This window comes from Saccoglossus kowalevskii, chromosome 6 (assembly GCF_978046115.1).
Source record: "Saccoglossus kowalevskii chromosome 6, keSacKowa6.1, whole genome shotgun sequence".
NCBI lineage: Eukaryota > Metazoa > Hemichordata > Enteropneusta > Harrimaniidae > Saccoglossus > Saccoglossus kowalevskii.
In genome coordinates this window covers 17,448,667-17,466,695 of record NC_140646.1, presented here as the reverse complement: position 1 = coordinate 17,466,695, position 18,029 = coordinate 17,448,667, and the positions used below count along the sequence as shown (strand labels likewise).

Sequence of the window (18,029 nt, the reverse complement as noted above, 5' to 3'; positions counted from 1 at the left end):
TTATGGTTGATGTATTAAGGTAGAGATGCAGTTTACTTGGCAGGTTTTTTAATTAGTTAATTAGGCAACCAAGATGACCTCCCTTGTCCACAAAACTATATATTTTCGGAAAACTTATTGTATGAATTTTGAAATTTGGAAGTATTTTTTTTTTATTGACAGTGTAGTTTGAAATATGCACAAAAATGTGTTTTTTTTGGTCAAAAGTGGTTTAAAAGAAAATTACTTCTAGACCATAAATTTAAATATCACTTATTGTGCAAAAATACATGTGACATTTTATTTATTTCAGTCGCCAAACGGTGTTGCTTTAAACAAGCTAACAGCCACGTGTCCAATCACAATTTTGAAAGTCAGGTGTACCAGTTCATATTAGTCCGCAGAATCACAGAAAAACACCTTTTCCGTTTAGCGGTTCTTTTATACAAGCTTCTGAATAAATGGTGGAAGAAGAAGAGGAGGAAAACCAGAACCCCCGAGTATTCGTAACGATACGATACAAAAACCAGCTCCTGAATTCCGAACTAAAAAGTTATAGTCATATCAATTCCGAACAGAGGGATATACCAATGTTCAACCTGAGCAGGGTGACAGTGTCCCAAAAATGTGCTGGACGCAATGATCCCGGGACCCGCCGTATGCCAATTTTGGATCACCAGGTCATTCCTAAACGCGTAATTAGGACTGAGACGAGAATCAATTTTGGGTGTCAAAAATCAACCAAGGACGCTTATTTGGGTATAATTTGCGCTGTCAAGACAAAGTTCATGCTAATAAAATAAGATTGACGACGTTTTCCCTGGAGAGAAAAGTGAATTATTTGTTGAAAAAAGCGGAGAAAAATTGATACGCAAAAATCGTGACGTCTACTCTACGCATGCAGTGCAGCGTCGTGGAAATTGTCTACAGTACACGTAGACGCATCTTTCGATGACGTAGATTACTTTGCCAGCCAGTTGAAGACGCCGTACATTGTACTGAGGTAAGAGCTCTTGCCCTTTTCCACAAATTTTAATATATTCTTAACAATTGCTGTACCTCTAAAACTCTGCACACCATGCTATGATCATTCAGTGTTTTGAACTAAACGACTCATCGCTTAGCAAAGCCGATTTTCAGGATTTATTGACACATGATGTCATGAATCAAAGAATCTAATGGCCAAAAATAAATCGCCAAATATTGCATCGTACATAAATTAGGACAGCGATTTGCTAGGCCTATGGCCTGTGAACTCGTATGATTTGTGTGATGTGCATATATGCACGGTGTGACTAGTAACACTCACCTAACCTACCGGTCCTTCACGGCCACAGTTGTCACAATGCAACTCAATAAAATAGCATCTAAAACCAAAATAAGCCGATATGTGTAAATACATTAATAGTCTGGTATATGCAGCCAGTATTAATGAAATTGCAATAATGGCATTGGCAAAATGATGACCTCGGATGTAACCATGTCTAGGGGCATGGATATGATTTATAGTCTTTGCCAATTAATGTAATGTTATAGTGTATATGAAGTATGTGATCATGATTAATTTTCATGATCATTTGTGACCACGCCATTGATTATTCGGCATAGGCTACCACACACTGTATAATATTGAGCAGAAAGTCATGCAAGAAGTTGCATTTGATTCACCACATTGGCATGGCTGGCTGTACCCATTCTTACTTTTTCATGACTATTGTTTGGCCCACCACAATTTTCTTGTGATTTAGGCGGATTTTTGTCACATGCAAGAAACAGCACGATGCAATGTGTACATCAAAAATGTTCTTATCATGCTTGTGATGTTGCTATTGTAGGTAAATGGCTACAGCAGGAATGTACATAATTGCCATTTCTTAGGCAGAAATTGATAGGGGGCAATTCTTTGTGCTGAAATGATTGCATTTGAATAAGAACAATAAATAATAAAATCCCTGCCTAACTACCCAATATTTTTTACCCTAATACTGTAAACACCAAATTTGTTTTTGAGATTTTTTAACATGGTCCACATAAATAATGAGGGTTGAACTGGTATTCTGTACAAACAGGTACATGCAGTTACATTCTATGTTTCTGGATTGATATTGACTCATTTACAGCCCTGTCATTGGTGATACCAGGATTTTACTCCTTATAGCATGTATGTGGGCTGTCTTATGCAAACCAACAATGCTGTCTTTGCACATGGTCAATTCACTCCGGATATATGTCAGATGGCACATTGCCATTGCCATGCGATAAATTCATTAGCTTTACGGGTTCTATCAGTCTGATGGGATTGATATCATCAATGGTATTCCTATGAAGTACAATTACATTCCATATAGTCTCTTTGCACCTACTTTATTTCTTATTCATTCTGAATGGTCAGTTGGATGAACATTTAATAGCCTAAAAGTGAGGGGGTATATTTGTACGACACCCTGTAATTTTGAATGATATGGGTCTATAATACTGTCTTATACAATGTTGTAAACAGTTAACTACTGGTTTTGTACAGTTTATTGTTGCTGCACATATACAAACAACAAAATATAATATTTTTGGCAATATGCCTACTACCAAATTGGTTGTCAGTGGTGATACCATGGTTGTCTTCCAACTAGTCATGCCAGTGATGTCTAATAGCAACTGCCAAATTACAATTGAGTGGTGGGTGTGTCACAGTCAAGTACACAAAAGCCATTCACTGCCAAAGAATAAATATAATTATTCTTTCCGATCAAGTACTTTAACATCTCCCTCTTGATTCAAATGACATAACCAAAAGACTTAAGACATCACCTTCTTCCTATAGCACACAACACCATTTTCACAAAATTGTTCATACATGTATACATTGTCACAGCAAAATCAATTCCATAAATTTACCAATGGCTCAAGCAAATCATTTGCCCATATTAACTATAGCCTCTTTTGTAATCCATCTTTTGTCTTGTGTTTCAATTACATAACGTTAGTCCAAAAATGTCAGCTTCTATTATTTGAACACTCAGAGATAACACAATCCCGCTAACTCTGGATATTACATTTAATCGCGGTCCTAGGGGGTTGTGCTTTTTTTTCAATTACTTGTGACTTCCCGCCATGCTACCGTGACCTTGTTTCTGACTCGTATACCGAGTCTTGTCGACCCTTGTAATAGGCCGCCATTATCAGTATTTTTCCGATTTATTGACACTATTGGTATTATATTATCAAGTACGTTATAATAATAATATATAGGCTGGCGTTATTTAACGTCCTAAAATAGAATAATCGCCTATCAAACCTTCGGGTTTAAAAGTTAAAAGTTTAACTACATTGTGACGTCACCACTTCGTGTCAGACAGCGTCGTGATTCTGATTCTGTATATTATCTGGCTCAAGCATCGCATTATGGCTGCTCTAGTCATCATTTGTGTCGTTCTATTGGTTGTTGTGATCGCTGTGTTTTATCTAGGCACACTGTTTGGAAGTAAACAGGTAAGCAGAGACTGTAATCAATTGACAACGTCTATGGTTTACCCCGCGCTGGTGGAACAGTGAAAATGTATGACATACGCTTTGTATTGTATTGGTTCCAAATGACTGACTTGTTTTGTTATTTTTATTTTCTCACCAGTATTTGGTATTCGTAAATGATAGTCACATAGATTAGACTAGGGCCGGTTAAACGTTGTATTAAACGCGTGCAATGAAGAATACGATTACTGTGTTTGTTAAATGAGATGCTGAATTGTTCGAGTTAGTACGGACATCGAGTTACACAAATGACCGCGCTCATATTACATAAACTATGTACACTATGCACTCAAGTATTTGTTTCATCCAAGTCCGATCGACGTTTCTGTTCTGTTCATTGTGCAAGGGTCGTAGCTCGATATTTGTTGTTACTGGGTACATGTTCATTCTAGATCTTTAAATTGTGAACACACATAGAAAAAATGCTCATTGACAAATGCGACATTGTAAATTAGGCAGTAAAGCAGATATATGGATTAAACATGGCATTACATTTGTGTCCGTTTCTACCAACATAATATGCCCCACACGGTGAATGCCAGTTTTTTTTTTTTTTTTTTTTTTTAGTTTTGTGTAATTTCATGATTTATTAAGCGTGTCCGTTCAATTGCAGGAACAAGTGCTTGCTAGAATACCAGGCATGGGCCCAACTAACTATGAGTGAGTATAATTCGGATGTTTAATATATTTAATAAGTTTAACAAGTTTAGAAACTATATCAATGAAAATGGAGTTCTCTGTATGACAAAATATCCGAACATATTAAACACAAAATGTTTATTGATACAGTCTTTAATGTTAGGAACGCGCCTGGTGCATGAAATAACGCTGGTAACGTAATGTCTATATATTCCCTGTGTTTACTGTAACTAATATTATGACAAATTTTATAAACAGTATGCTGATAACAATAATGCTTATGAATTATTTCATTTGAAACGCTACAGTTGTCGCGCCACGTCCTGTTCGACGTGGGACTCATAGCAACGTATACAATGCGTGTAAAATTAATTTGTTTATTTGAAATGAAATTCGAAAACGCGCTGCATGACGACTGTAGCGTTTTTTATTTGTGTGGTCAACTACCAGCGAGACTAAAGTAATTGGGGTAGTTGGTTCTGGTATGTGAACCTTGTTCTTTGTTTCCTGACATCTTAATATAACCAGGAATATTTAATAGCTGCGTCATGCAAATACAAATATGATTATTTGATTTCAGAGATGGTAACCTGCCGGATATCACAGCTGCTGGTAGTCTCCACGGGTTTCTGCTAAAACTCCATACCAAATATGGTCACGTAGCAACATTTTGGTATGGAAAAACGCATTTCGTTAGTCTGGCGTCCGCAAAGGCGTTTAAAGATACCAATAAATTGTCCGACAGACCAGGTAAATATGTGTTAAGCAGTCAGTTATTGCACCATAGTCTTTGAGATACGTCGTGTTTGAAAAACGTCCATCTAAGTAACTGAGTAATTATTCAATGGAATATTTTAAACAATTCTCAGCGATTCACATCTTTGTTTGAAGGATGACGTTCATGCGCGAGTTTTGTTACCATGAATATATGCTTCGTGTGTGTCAGCATCCATTATTCTATGTTTGTTATATATTACCCCCAAACCCTGCAAATAGTTGGTGAGGTGAGGTCGAGGAACAGTGTATGAGGACCCCAATGTATTGTTTTATTATTGGTAATATTAGTGAAGCTAGGGAGCCCAAGGATTCTGATTATGAATTAGGGCATGATGAGGTTAGTTTGCCCCGGGTGATGAACCTATTACTGTGGAGGCACAACAGTATGATTCCACATAAGAGCGTGCTAAGAAGTGTATGGGTACCAGTTAGGAGTTGATCACATGTCGTGATAATCTTGCCCATGTGTAAGTTATGGCAGGTCATTTGGGTGCTAAGAAGACTACAGATAGAATAGCAACTCAGTTGTATTGGCCTGGGATGCAGGATGATGTTATCAGGTATTACAGGTCAAGTGGTATGTGTCAGAAGACCACTCCTAAAGGTCGAGTGAGCAAGGTACTATTAGGCGATATGCCCTTTATTTAAATTCCATTTCAAATGATAGCTATGGATCTGATTGGTCCAATCAGTCCCGCGACTGAGAGCGGTCAAGAGTACATTGAGTGTTGTAGACTATGCTTCATAATAGCATGAAGCTGTAGCGTTAATGAAAATTACTTCTGAGGTGGTTGTTGATGTATTGGTCAGTATATATGATGGGGTTGGTGTACCCAAAGAAGTTTTAACTGATTTAGGGACACAGTTTGTATCTGACATTATGAAGGAAGTGAGTAGAGTGTTGTGTATTAAAGATTTAGTAACTACTCCATATCACCTAGCATGTAATGGTTTGGTTGAGCGGTGTAATACTACTTTGAAAAGTATGTTGAAACGCATGTGTCAAGAACGGCCCAAGAATTAGGATAGGTATCTTAACCCAGTACTGTTTTCCTATAGAGATACTTCTTATGAGAGTTTAGGGTTTCACCCTTTGATATTATTTATGGTAGAATTGCGAGGGGCCCAATGATGATTTTAAGAGAGTTGTGGATAAAGGAGGCCATTATTCCAGAGGTTAAATCTACATCCAAGTATGTCCTCGATTTGCGAAATGTAAATTGGCTTAAGCTGAGTTAGCTAAAAAAGTATTATGATAAGAAGATCAATGATGGGACGTTCCAACCTGTGACAAAGTGTTAGTGTTCCTTCACACTGACCAGAACAAGTTGTTGTTGCAATTGTAGGGGGCATATGTAATTAAGAAGAGAGTGGGTATGATGGATTACAGAATGGATGTAAAAGGCAAGATGAAAATTTATCATGCTAACTATCTTATGAAAGGGACAAACTGAATGGCAAGAAAGTTGTTACAGGTGTAATGAACTGTGTGTGTACTACTAACAGTGACACAATACAGTGTGATAGTGGTGAATTAGAGTCTGTGCCAACTCAATGTAAGGAAATAATTGTTGATTGTCATGTTGGCTATGAGTTGAGATTGATGGAGTTATGAGATAATTTTCTGATGCTCTCACTGATTGTATTGGAAAGTTTAAAATTGGCGAGCATGATATTAAATTGGTAACATCTGAACCAGTTAGGTCAAACCCATACACAGATGTAGTGAGGTAAGAGGTTAAGGGTATGTTAGAGATGAGTCTAATTGAACCACCAAATTCACTTTATGCCTCACCCATAGTTTTGGTAAATAGGAAAGGTTTTGCCAGGTTTTGCATTGATTTTTGCAAACTCAATCGCATTACAGTGTTCGATGCAGAACCAATGCCGTCACATAAAGATCTATATTCATGATTAAAAGAAGGTTGGTAATTAACCAAAATTGATCTAGTCCATGAGTTAGAGGGCTAAAGAAACGACAACCTTTCTCAGACCTGATGGTTCATTTCAGTTTCGACGTATGCTATTCGAGCATGTGAATGCACCAGCCTTTTTTGCCCTGTATGATGTGTATTTTGTTGGTAGGTCTTTAAGGTAAATCTAATTGATGACATACTTATTTATTCAAAATTTTGGGAGAAGCATGTACAAATTGTACATGACGTGTTGACCCGTTTAAGGCAGGCATGTTTAATCGCAAGACCTTCAAAGCGTTTCTTTGATTTTACTAATTTAGAGTTTATCGATAACCAGGTAGGTGACGGCATTTTACAAGTATTACCAGATAAAATAGAAGCCATATCGCATGCAACCGAACCTGAAACAGTAAAGCAACTAAGATCATTTTTATGCATGGGTTGATACTATCGATACTAATATTTAAAATTTGAACATAATTAGTCAAAGCAAGTCAGAGATATGGCACTAGAACTACATTCATTAAAACAAAATGGCTGCCAGTCGGTCATTTTGAATTTTATCTAAAAAAAACAAAATAATTTGTATCAAGGTCCCATAATGTCTAATGTATATACCAAGTTTTAAAAAAATGCATTTTTAAACAGCCGAGAAATGCTTGTTTTAATGGTTTTTCAGTACAAATATGGCTGCCATTCGGCCATCTTGAATCAGATCGTGAAACTAATCAATGTGCATATGTATAATAGTATGCATGATGTATGTATGAAGTTTGAATGTAATTGGTATGTCTAAGATACAGGTCTGGACGCACGCTAGAACGCAAGACTAAAATAAGTGTTTTGCAGTGAGTTGGGCCTTGCATACATTTCACCAATATTTATATAGTAAAGAATTTATATTGGAGACTAGAGCCATTAATTTATTTTAAAAAAGCACAAAAAGTAAACAGTAGGTTAATGCGGTGGGCCCTATATTTGCAATCGTTTGGCTACCGCAATATAGCATAAATAAATATAGGTGCCAACTATTTAGGTAAGATTAAGAATATTTAGAATTGCAGTTATATTTTTTCCAATTTTGGGAAATGTAAATTTATTGGCTATTGATGCTGATTATTGGGCTGAAAATGTGCCACAGATGTGTGCATAGAATCATGGGAAGAAACGGTGTGCATTGTCGTGTGATAACTGTCATAAAGGTAATTGACAGGCCATACATGTTAACAACTCTGGAAGGACAATTGGAATCTACTAGGTGTGCTTGTGATTTACATAACAAAGGATGTTTACGATCTACTGACTTGCCTGCGTGAGACAGCTGCTAGCAAGACCACATTCTGATTGGCTCATGCGGACACCCAAGTGGTTTGCCTGAATCTGGGCTTTTTATGCCTATAAATAGGCTAGACTGAGGATAGTTGTGGACCACCATTTCAGCTGAGTACTATGTGTTGCTGCTGTGATATTGTGAGACAAGTGATACAGGCTTCAACCATCATTCTGCTCTGCGATCTCCTGCTATCGGCGATGCTCTCCAGAATAACAGTGTTCCTCTGCAAGTAGGACTCCTGTATTTCTCAAACGTTGTGTTGCAGAAAACATTGACTGTCATCAATTTCAACATCCTAGTACTGTGAGTTATCACCAATGCACATTTCCCTAGGCAATCCCCTATTTTAATGAATTTATTTATAGTATTATTTCATGCTTTGTATCTTGTAATTATTTTGAGAGGTATTAAAGCCGGGACCTTTAACTTGATATTTTGGTGTATGTGTATTTTATTCCCAGTAATATTGCCTTGTCTATCTCATTCTAACAGTGCGAGTTATGTAGGTGCCCCTCTCAATAGCAATAAGCAGGCCTTACACTGTGTCAGTGTGTTTGTAAATAAGAATAGCGCATTTCAATCTTAGACTCATGCTTAATAAAGATAATGTAATTCTGTTATGTTATTCATATAAGTAATGCTCTTTTACAGTTGAATTGTTTGAATTTATGAAACCCCTTTTTGGACCAAGCAGTATAACGTATACAAATGGGGAAAGTTGGAAACGCCGTCGCCATGACTACGACCAATTATTCAGTTATGATGCAATTAAAAACTACAACAGCAGGTTTTATGAGGTAAATTTTGTGTTATTACATGTACAGTGGGCGCCGAAATAGTTAATTTCCTTGCAACAGTGTACTGTACTATGGTACATTGTTAGGCGTATTTGTCGTGACTTTGCCTTTGATGTTGGAAAGTAAAGCACCATTTGCAAATCGAAAAGCCCACTGTATTTGAGGGGGATGTTTGAATTTGAAATTAAAATATATGCTTCTATTCAAATAATAATTCAAGTGTAGAATACTAGTATGATCAATATACTCGTATTTCATGCAACTCTTTGGCAGAATATATATCCGATTCGAAATTGGTTTGTCCACCTTCCGTGTTTGAATTTGAGCAGTTTGCATTCTAGTTAAGCGTTTCTACAAATTAGTTGCGAAATTTTTCTACATTTGTAATGTTGTGATGGCTTAGCAAAGATCACAATATTATAATAGAAAAGATAATGGAAGGTTGTAAATCCCATGTAAGGATCCGTTTATTTCAAGTGCATTAAAATAATTAGCCATTAAAATACATGAATTTATGATGAATGAAAATGAATCTTATTGGGTTTATCTTTCCTTTTTATTATTTTTAATTAATTATTTAATTTTTATTTTTAGCTTCGCTGTCGACTTTCGGAACTTATCATATGAGTTGTTGTTCATCGCATGTCGTCAAATTTTTACATTTTCGTTGTCTTCTTGAAAACTACAAACTTTATTGCTTTGTACTACATGTGCACCCCTTTCAAATTTGTTCATTCCGTGATATGTTTCATTCTCTAATTTTGTTGAATATTTTTGTCATTTTTGGTAAAAAGTGATATTTTCGACTTGCAAATTTGATTGCTTTGATGTTATACATCTAGCCACCACGTATTTTCGACTTCTTGTTGAAAACAGCGATTGCTTTAATAATATATATATTCATTTGCTGTAGTTTGTTATTGGGTTTAGTAGTATGACAGAGCAATGGAATAGATAAATTAAAATATATTTCGCGTTACTCGCCCTATCATGATAAATGTTACATTCTAATATACTAATATGGTGGTGACTCCAATGCATATTATATTCTATTGACAGGCTACTGATGCAGTTGTTGCGAAGATTGAATCTCTGCCATCGGATGAACACATTAATATAACAGAACACATGTCGCTGTTGGTGTTGAAGTCTCTAAGTCATGCTACGTATGGAGATTTCTTCAAGGATGACGAAAAAGCTATCACCATGTTACGTCACTATGAAACCGTAAGTACACCAGTGAAGTATGAGGTACCGTTTTTGCTATAAGGTATATGTATATACTAGAATTCATATCATCAGTACATTCTCTTAGTACAAATGAGTTGTAATTTGGTGATTATATAAATAGTTAAAGATTGGTTTATTTCAGACAATGGCCGTTTTGAATCAGGACATATCTAAAAACGCTGAAGCTGGACAGAAATTCGCTCAAGGTATTACTTAATGTCAGGAATTTATGTGATAACAAATCAGAGCATTTTGTCGTAGATTGAATGAGCAATAACTGGATGAACACAGTTTATATTGTTAGTCATGCTGATGTTTTTTGTGAATGTATGATACTTTGTATGTATTTGTTAACACATCAGTTTATGTAATTAGCAGTACAGTTTGACAAATGTATTTATTAAGATTATTATGCATGCCTCTTCTTCAAATGCTTTTTTTGTTTCTGTTTCTGATGTGATCGGTGTCCGGCCTATGCATAAATATTTCCAGAGTGATTATTGCCGACATTTCCAAGAGATGAGTGTTACTAGTGATACCTTTGCTTGTAGTCTAGTCAACCGCGGAAGACCACTTAGCATCAGTCATCAACATCTTTGTTAGACTTGCCTGTTAGGTTACTTGGCCCTCTGACATATGAACAAAAGTTACATTGTATATCCATGCTGATGTAGTACTTGTCATATTTTACAGCTTTGGGGGCATGGCATGATTTTATGCGAGCCATGATTCAACATCGACGAGATAACCCACCCAGTGATGACGATTGGACATTTATTGATGTTTTGATGGCAAAATCATCGTCCGAAGAAGAGCTTATATCTGATGCTTCAACATACTTCTTTGCAGGCTATCATACTACAGCTTTTAGTAATTCGCATTACATATTCTCGTATTAAGGGGTGCTTTCGAATATATCTGACGTAATTCGCAGAATGACCAAGACACATTGTCATACTACATTGATGTTTGATCGTAATTTTGTTTAATTGTGTTACTAAAATAAGTTATGTTAACATCCCTCCACAGTGATGGTGTGGACATTCTACTACATGTGTGAAAATCAAGAAGTGCAGGAAAAAGTATACAAAGAAATAATCGAAGTCATTGGCAAAGATGAAAAAGTAAACCATGTGAACCTGGAATCACTGAAGTGAGTTACAAACTGTCAGAAACAGTGTTCGATGTGTACAACAGCATGGGTTCTGCTCTAAATTCACTGAAACGGGCCGCATTGTTTTGTGCCTGTAATCGATATTATGCGCATATATGAAAACAAAAAAGACAGCTGTTTAGTATATATTGAATGCAGACTGACTATACATACCTAGTTATGAATCATGATATGATATGATTCAATTTGAATGATGGGTAACAATTTTGTCTTTCTTTGATTCACATAGTTCTTCCTGGGATGCCATTACCGATTCTCTGCACACACTATTAGTTTATCATGCAATAGATCAGCTATCACCTAATTTAAATTATGATATAGACAATAATTTTAATACTCGAAATCATCCCACGCGCAAATATTCAAATGGAGATGATGACACGATTCCATGGTCATGTTCTGGCAAACGTATAGAAGGCTGAATAATGACCAGTATCACATTGTCATTGTCATTGTATTGTATAGGTACATGAGATGTGTGTTTGACGAGTCTATCAGGTGCTCTGTTTTGGCGCCATTTGCAGCCAGGGTCAATATGAATGCAGATATGGTGGTACAGGGTTATACTATTCCAAAAGAGGTACGTATTTCAATAACGTCATTGGCATTATACTCGCGATTACGAAGTGTGTTACACTTTATAATAAAACCATTTTCCATATTATATCATTATAATTTTATAGTTTCGTTGATAGTGTTGTTTATTTCATTTGCTTTCAACCATCTATTTTCCACTATTCGTTTTCTTAATCTTGTGAATCCCTTCAGGAATTATGAATTTTGATTTCTATTTTATACACAACAGTACTCATTTCAAAAGTTGATTAGATATACATATGTTTTATTTCTGGTTACATTCTTATTATATTTGTAGACACCTATGGTGCTTGCATTGGGTGTTGTACAAACGGATGACGAAATATGGCCTGAGCCTGAAAGGTATATGATATATAGATTGAATAATTACTAACAACTGTAAAATAATCATTAGTAGTAATAATTTCGGTTTACTTTTGACAAATCTCACGAGACAAAATATATATTGTTCTCCAATGTTACATACCCAATGTTTACTATAAGGTTATTACGAAGATACCTCAAAGTATGCACGAAGACAGTACAGCGGCAGTATCGACCGACGCGCAGCGGAGGTTGATGCGACAGCGTACTGTCTTCGTGCATACTTTGAGGTATCTTCGTAATAACCTTATTATACATATTGTCCCTTCAAGGATACATCATGGAAATGCCGAAATCCAAAAAGTTTTGAACAGAATCAGCGAACTTCTTTGTATGGAGTCCGGTCAAATCCTGGTGGCAGCCATGTTTGTATTTATTATTAGAGGACGCTTACGCGCGTAATCATTCCATATTTGGAATTCGCATTTCCAAATATGGTAGTATGAAAATCTCCCCCACACCTCCATCCCCACAACCGTGGCACCGTAAAACAAACATTGTGACTACGACCTTTCAATATCGGAGCTGATGTTGTCCGAATACATACTATATGTTTTTACTCAATTGTTTTACAGCCAACTTAATGAGTTTTTTTCAGATCAACCAATTTCACCACCAAAAGCTGAACAACGTGTTTTTTCTATGCGGAGTTGAAGTTGAAAAACAATGCTTACATTAAACAAATTGCCAACAAGCATGTTTAATCGCCCATGTTGTCCATGCTCTTAAATTTTATAATATGACAGGAAATCAATAATATGTTTTTGTTATATGTGCACCAAATAGGTTATTTTAGGCAACGAAACGTGCTATTATCAAACATACATAAAATGTTTCAGTTGACCAATTCGTGCAAAATTAACGATTGGTCTTTCAAGACTGTACATTATGTTCGGGTAAATGTTGTATTTTAAATGTTCTGATTGTATATCCTATTTATGACTATTAATTATTGATGCACACAATAGTGTGGATGCGCACCATAATACCATACGATATTATATAGTGTATATTTATTTTATTTTCTCAGATTCATTCCAGAACGATTTTTGCCGGAAAATGCCAGTACACGTCACCCGTTGTCATTCCAACCATTCGGTTTTGCTGGAAAACGAAAATGTCCTGGATATCGTATTGCCTATGCAGAGGGAGCTGTATTCTTAGCTACATTGTGTAGAAAGTTTAAATTTCAATTGGTAGAAGGGCAAACTATTGAGAGGAAATATGGATTCGTTACCATACCGAGTAACGATATTTGGGTTACAGTTACAAAAAGAGACTGATTATGTAAACATGTTAAATTAACTGCTAACATAATACATCTCTTGTGGAATATATAAATATATATATTATCAATTTGTTCTCAAGCTTTTCAAGCTTCACACGTTTTATATATTTCAGAATGCACATGATAATATATACACGTTGCCTTAGGTGGTTATTCGTTTTATAACTGATATACTACTCGTTTATTTAGTACATGCCAAGTTATACGATAGTGATTTGATTGTCTATATTTTTCAAATAGATTTATTAGATATAACTAGCTTTTAACAGTATCAAAATAACGTACCACTAACATGCTGTTTAACAGAAATAGTTTGTTGTGTACAATCAATCATATACAAATAAACAATCATTACGATAAATAAACATATGACTTTTACTGTACATGACTGATACGCATGACAACCTGTGTACTACCGAGTGGAATATAGCGATGATGGATCCAAAGATGGGGTGCATGGGGAGGTACGAATAAGTTGACATAACTCTCATTTACATGTCCATGATTATATATCATGCAAATTTTTTATCGCCTATTGTATAGATAATTAAATAACATTTCTGTGGAAGACGAAGGTTGGGGTACCATCCTACACTAGACCTGGTCCGAACCAGAAAATATACCACCACCGTCACTTCAAAACATATTCCCCAAAACATTAATGACCAGACAGATAAGAGAGACGAATTGCTATGCTAAATGGATTGAACGAAACTGGGATGTTGATAATTATTTGTCAAAAGTCCAGAATATTGAAATTTTTGAAAACAGTTTTCTAATAACTATGACATTGACGTAAAATGTGACGCATCAGACAATTAGTCAGGTAACACTGCAATATGAAATGAAACAAATCCTACGCAAAGAATGCCAGAAGTGGCCCAGCTAGAGATAGACACTTGCAGCTAATTTGCATAGTTGCTCCAGTATTCCATACTGTGATTGATAACTTAGTTGCAACAGTTATATCACTTTCACCACAAGGTGGCGATAAAATATGTGATTGTAGGCTACAAATGTTTATCCAGGGTAAACCAAGGGACAAATGCTTTAAGGTGTACGAATTTGCTGACAGCCATACAAATGATGTGGCAAACTATTCATGACAAGCAAGGATATTCATGAGATAGTTATGGTGGATGTATTCAGAACATCTGCAATATGCGAGAGTATGATACAAGATTAAAGAACTGCACTGCGTATAAGTCCTTATAAGAATCTTGCAAGTGATACCATAGCGAATTCGAGACCAGTTTGCGTCATGATTTAAGGGATATTTTGATCTCGCAACAAACAGAGATTTCACTACACTAACCTGCTGTCGAATTGCTCAAGAGGTTTATCGATAACAATGCAAGAATCGGCAGGTACAGGACTCAAATATTGATGGAGATTATAACGAAAACATTAGAGGCGTTGGTCATTCCAGCTTTGGTCATATTCCTTATCCCATCGCCAAACCCTACCTTATGGATGCTGTAGTCTGCAACAGTTGGATTATCTATGAGGAGCTGTTGGATAAGAAACTTTCCCATTTCAATGATGTACACTAATCGTTGTTTATTTCAACTGACGAACCCATCTTGAACACCTCCTAGAATAATCGCTTAGTGAATGGGGATGACAGATGCGCTAGCTGCTGGATGTGCCCTCGGGTGGAACGGAGCAAAGAACCATTATAGATATAGCGTCTAGAAATGCACTGACTGCAATCTATCTTTCCCTTTTTCCCTGTCGACATGAGGCAACCTGCAGCTCAACTAAGCAAGAAAAGTTCATGCAGAATGATGTTGCACATCAGGGAGAGCCAAGGTATATGTGGGACGGCAGACGACAAAATTCTAGAGATGACAGCAGCAAAAAAAAAACATAATAGAGGAATACGAAAAAGTAGAAAATAAGAGTGCCTGTAGCCAGAACTCACATAAGAAACAAGAGACAGAAGTAACAATCGTGCCATTAAGAAAAAACAGTACAATGTAAAAATAAATGATTTTGTTTACCAAGGATCATTTATTTAAATGTATTTTGACAACTGACAATAATTTTTTGTCTGTGGGAAAAACTCGAAGTGACGGAACAGTTTGAATGCACCAGATCTTTCAGGAGAGGCGCAACAGTGTACTCTTTTCAGGTATGTGATCCTGTGCATCACTTTATATACAGACATGGAAATTATTAACGGAAGGAGCCACGACGCTATTGTTTTAGCTTTACCTTATGATCGTTTGTCAATGTTTATTCACAAACATTGTTCTTGTTAGCTTTTAGCACCTTCGTACAATGGGTTACGCTAATCTCGAGCATTTAGAAATATTCGGAACATGTTCGGAAGCGATAGTCGAACCTCGCATGTACAATATTGAAAATGGCGAACACCAACAGAAAATATAGTATCGAAAGAAGAGCATGCCTAGACACTTTCTCTGTGATAATATTTTGTAGGAGTCCTTAGGAATTGTTGTTGTAGGCACTCGAAATCTTGTTCTAGTTACAGTTGCGAATAATTAAAACATGTGTCAAACGACAATCAAACGTTGAATTTCCGGTTGTGAAATACGTATTTTGACCTTTTACACCTAAACAAACCCAGTGCGCATGTGTGATGACCGTAGTTTCATAATGCGCATATATTTTATAGTCACATTAAAACAATGGCGGGGTTGTATCATACTCCGTTAACTCGTTACTTGTGTAAACAATCGCAAACTATCATCGACATCAAAGATGAGCTAGACAATGACCTTACCAGGATTAATTTGGGTTGAAACAAAAGGAAATAAGCCAGTTAAGAGGCTTAAGTGGCCACTTGATAGGCGTCGTGGCTCCTTCCTTTAGTACCTTCCATGATACAGGTAAGCAAGTAGGGGTGATTTTAATTTTCAGACACCCTCCTCCCGCTCTTATGTGGTTGGAACATTTTTGCAGCAGCAGGAATAGTAATGAAATGGTCCTGTCACTGTCACTTTACATACATTACTAATATATCAACACGACTTGATTCCGGATAATTTCAGAGCAGGGACAGCTTGACAATAGGAAATGTCAAAGAGGATACGTTGCCCGTTTCAACACATATTTTTATGATGCCTCATATACCAGTTGATTGGTTCTACTAGTCCTTGGCGATATTCCTTAAGTTAAAGGTGCCTGCCATAAAATCTTTATTTTGTCATCACTGGGGTTGAGGGTGAAGGTGAATCAACTTCAAAGAACTTGTCTTCAGTTTATTTTGCGATACATCAAACACACCTGACCAGCTATATACCCTGTCATTTTTCAACACGTAAACGCGAGTTTGGGTGGAAGTTGTCGACACGAATGATGTCTCCATCAATTGCAGAAGAAGAAGAGGGGAGTTAAGGGCTGGCATGGGTTTGTATCACCACCTCACTTTTAGGTACGTTGCGCTCAATTTACATTTGAGATATTGCCATTCCATTACTACAAACGAGTTATGTGACGTTATTCATTTTCAATGTCAATTCCTTTTTGTTAGCATCAACATTACTTTTACTTATAGTTTCAATGTATGATGCGTTTGGTCGTCATTTTTATCGTGTGTTTCAGATTTATCATCAACCATAGTCTGTATATGAATTAATATGACAGAAATCGAAGAGACTGTACAAGAACGTTCAAGAAGATTCCTTTAATGACATCCTAGTTTAAATGTTAGGCGTCTATATTTATCAATTTGGCATTGTTTCAACTGTGCTGTGAATGTAGTTAAATTTAATAATCCGCAATAGTTGTAAATGTTGCCATGTTCAAATTGTGACTTGTAATTATTATTTAATAGTTTGTTTTAATACACCTATTGCCCGAAGCCCCTTCAATTGCTAAAATGGTACTAGGTTATTTAGTTACAAAATATTTGAACCTTTGAATAACATAACTACATCATCTGCAAAAAAGTGGGCATTTCACATAAGTATAATCCAAACTATCTTATATTGAGTTTACAAAAATATCTGAAATATCAATTACGTACATATTACATCCATGTATGATACACTACTTGAATTAAATGATTGTGTGTAAAACTGTCTTTACATGTCTTCAAATCGAATTAATAACATCAGTGTTCGCATCATTGTTAGTAGAGTAAATATTGCGGTCTTGTGGTTAGCATTGTCCCCCACATGACATTAATTCATCTTGTATCGGATCATAAAACAAGTACTTGTCCATATTGAGAGATATTGCACTAGAAAAGCATTAATTAGAACTAAAAAAAACACCGGTCGGCCATTTGTAATCCGATCTGAAAAACAAAATGATCAGCTTCAAGGTCCTATAGTGTCCAGTGTATATACCAAATTTGTTTAACAAAATTCATCTGTAAACAACCGATATCCGGTTCCGGAATGCCGGAAAAGCTTGATTTGAAAAATTGAATCAGATCGTG

At 36.1% G+C, this 18,029-nt stretch overlaps 1 protein-coding gene across 1 annotated transcript; it reads left to right on the top strand.

Annotated features, from left to right (window-relative positions):
* Positions 1–3,339: 3,339 nt before the first annotated feature.
* LOC144359986 (cytochrome P450 20A1-like) lies at positions 3,340–13,983 on the top strand. Its single transcript, XM_085500768.1, has 11 exons — positions 3,340–3,465; positions 4,118–4,164; positions 4,724–4,893; positions 8,821–8,966; positions 10,026–10,193; positions 10,339–10,402; positions 10,890–11,066; positions 11,226–11,349; positions 11,836–11,950; positions 12,245–12,309; positions 13,361–13,983. The coding sequence occupies exons 1-11, from the start codon at positions 3,379–3,381 to the stop codon at positions 13,611–13,613; spliced, it is 1,416 nt and encodes a 471-aa protein (XP_085356894.1). The 5' UTR covers positions 3,340–3,378; the 3' UTR covers positions 13,614–13,983.
* The last annotated feature ends 4,046 nt before the right edge of the window (positions 13,984–18,029 follow it).

Bases quoted from the DNA above. Each gene is read 5' to 3' on its own strand.
- LOC144359986 (XM_085500768.1), top strand. From the start codon at position 3,379: ATGGCTGCTCTAGTCATCATTTGTGTCGTTCTATTGGTTGTTGTGATC. The intron at 11,350-11,835 runs GTGAGTTACAAA...TGTATTGTATAG, and splicing joins GTGAACCTGGAATCACTGAA to GTACATGAGATGTGTGTTTG. The intron at 12,310-13,360 runs GTATATGATATA...TTATTTTCTCAG, and splicing joins ATATGGCCTGAGCCTGAAAG to ATTCATTCCAGAACGATTTT.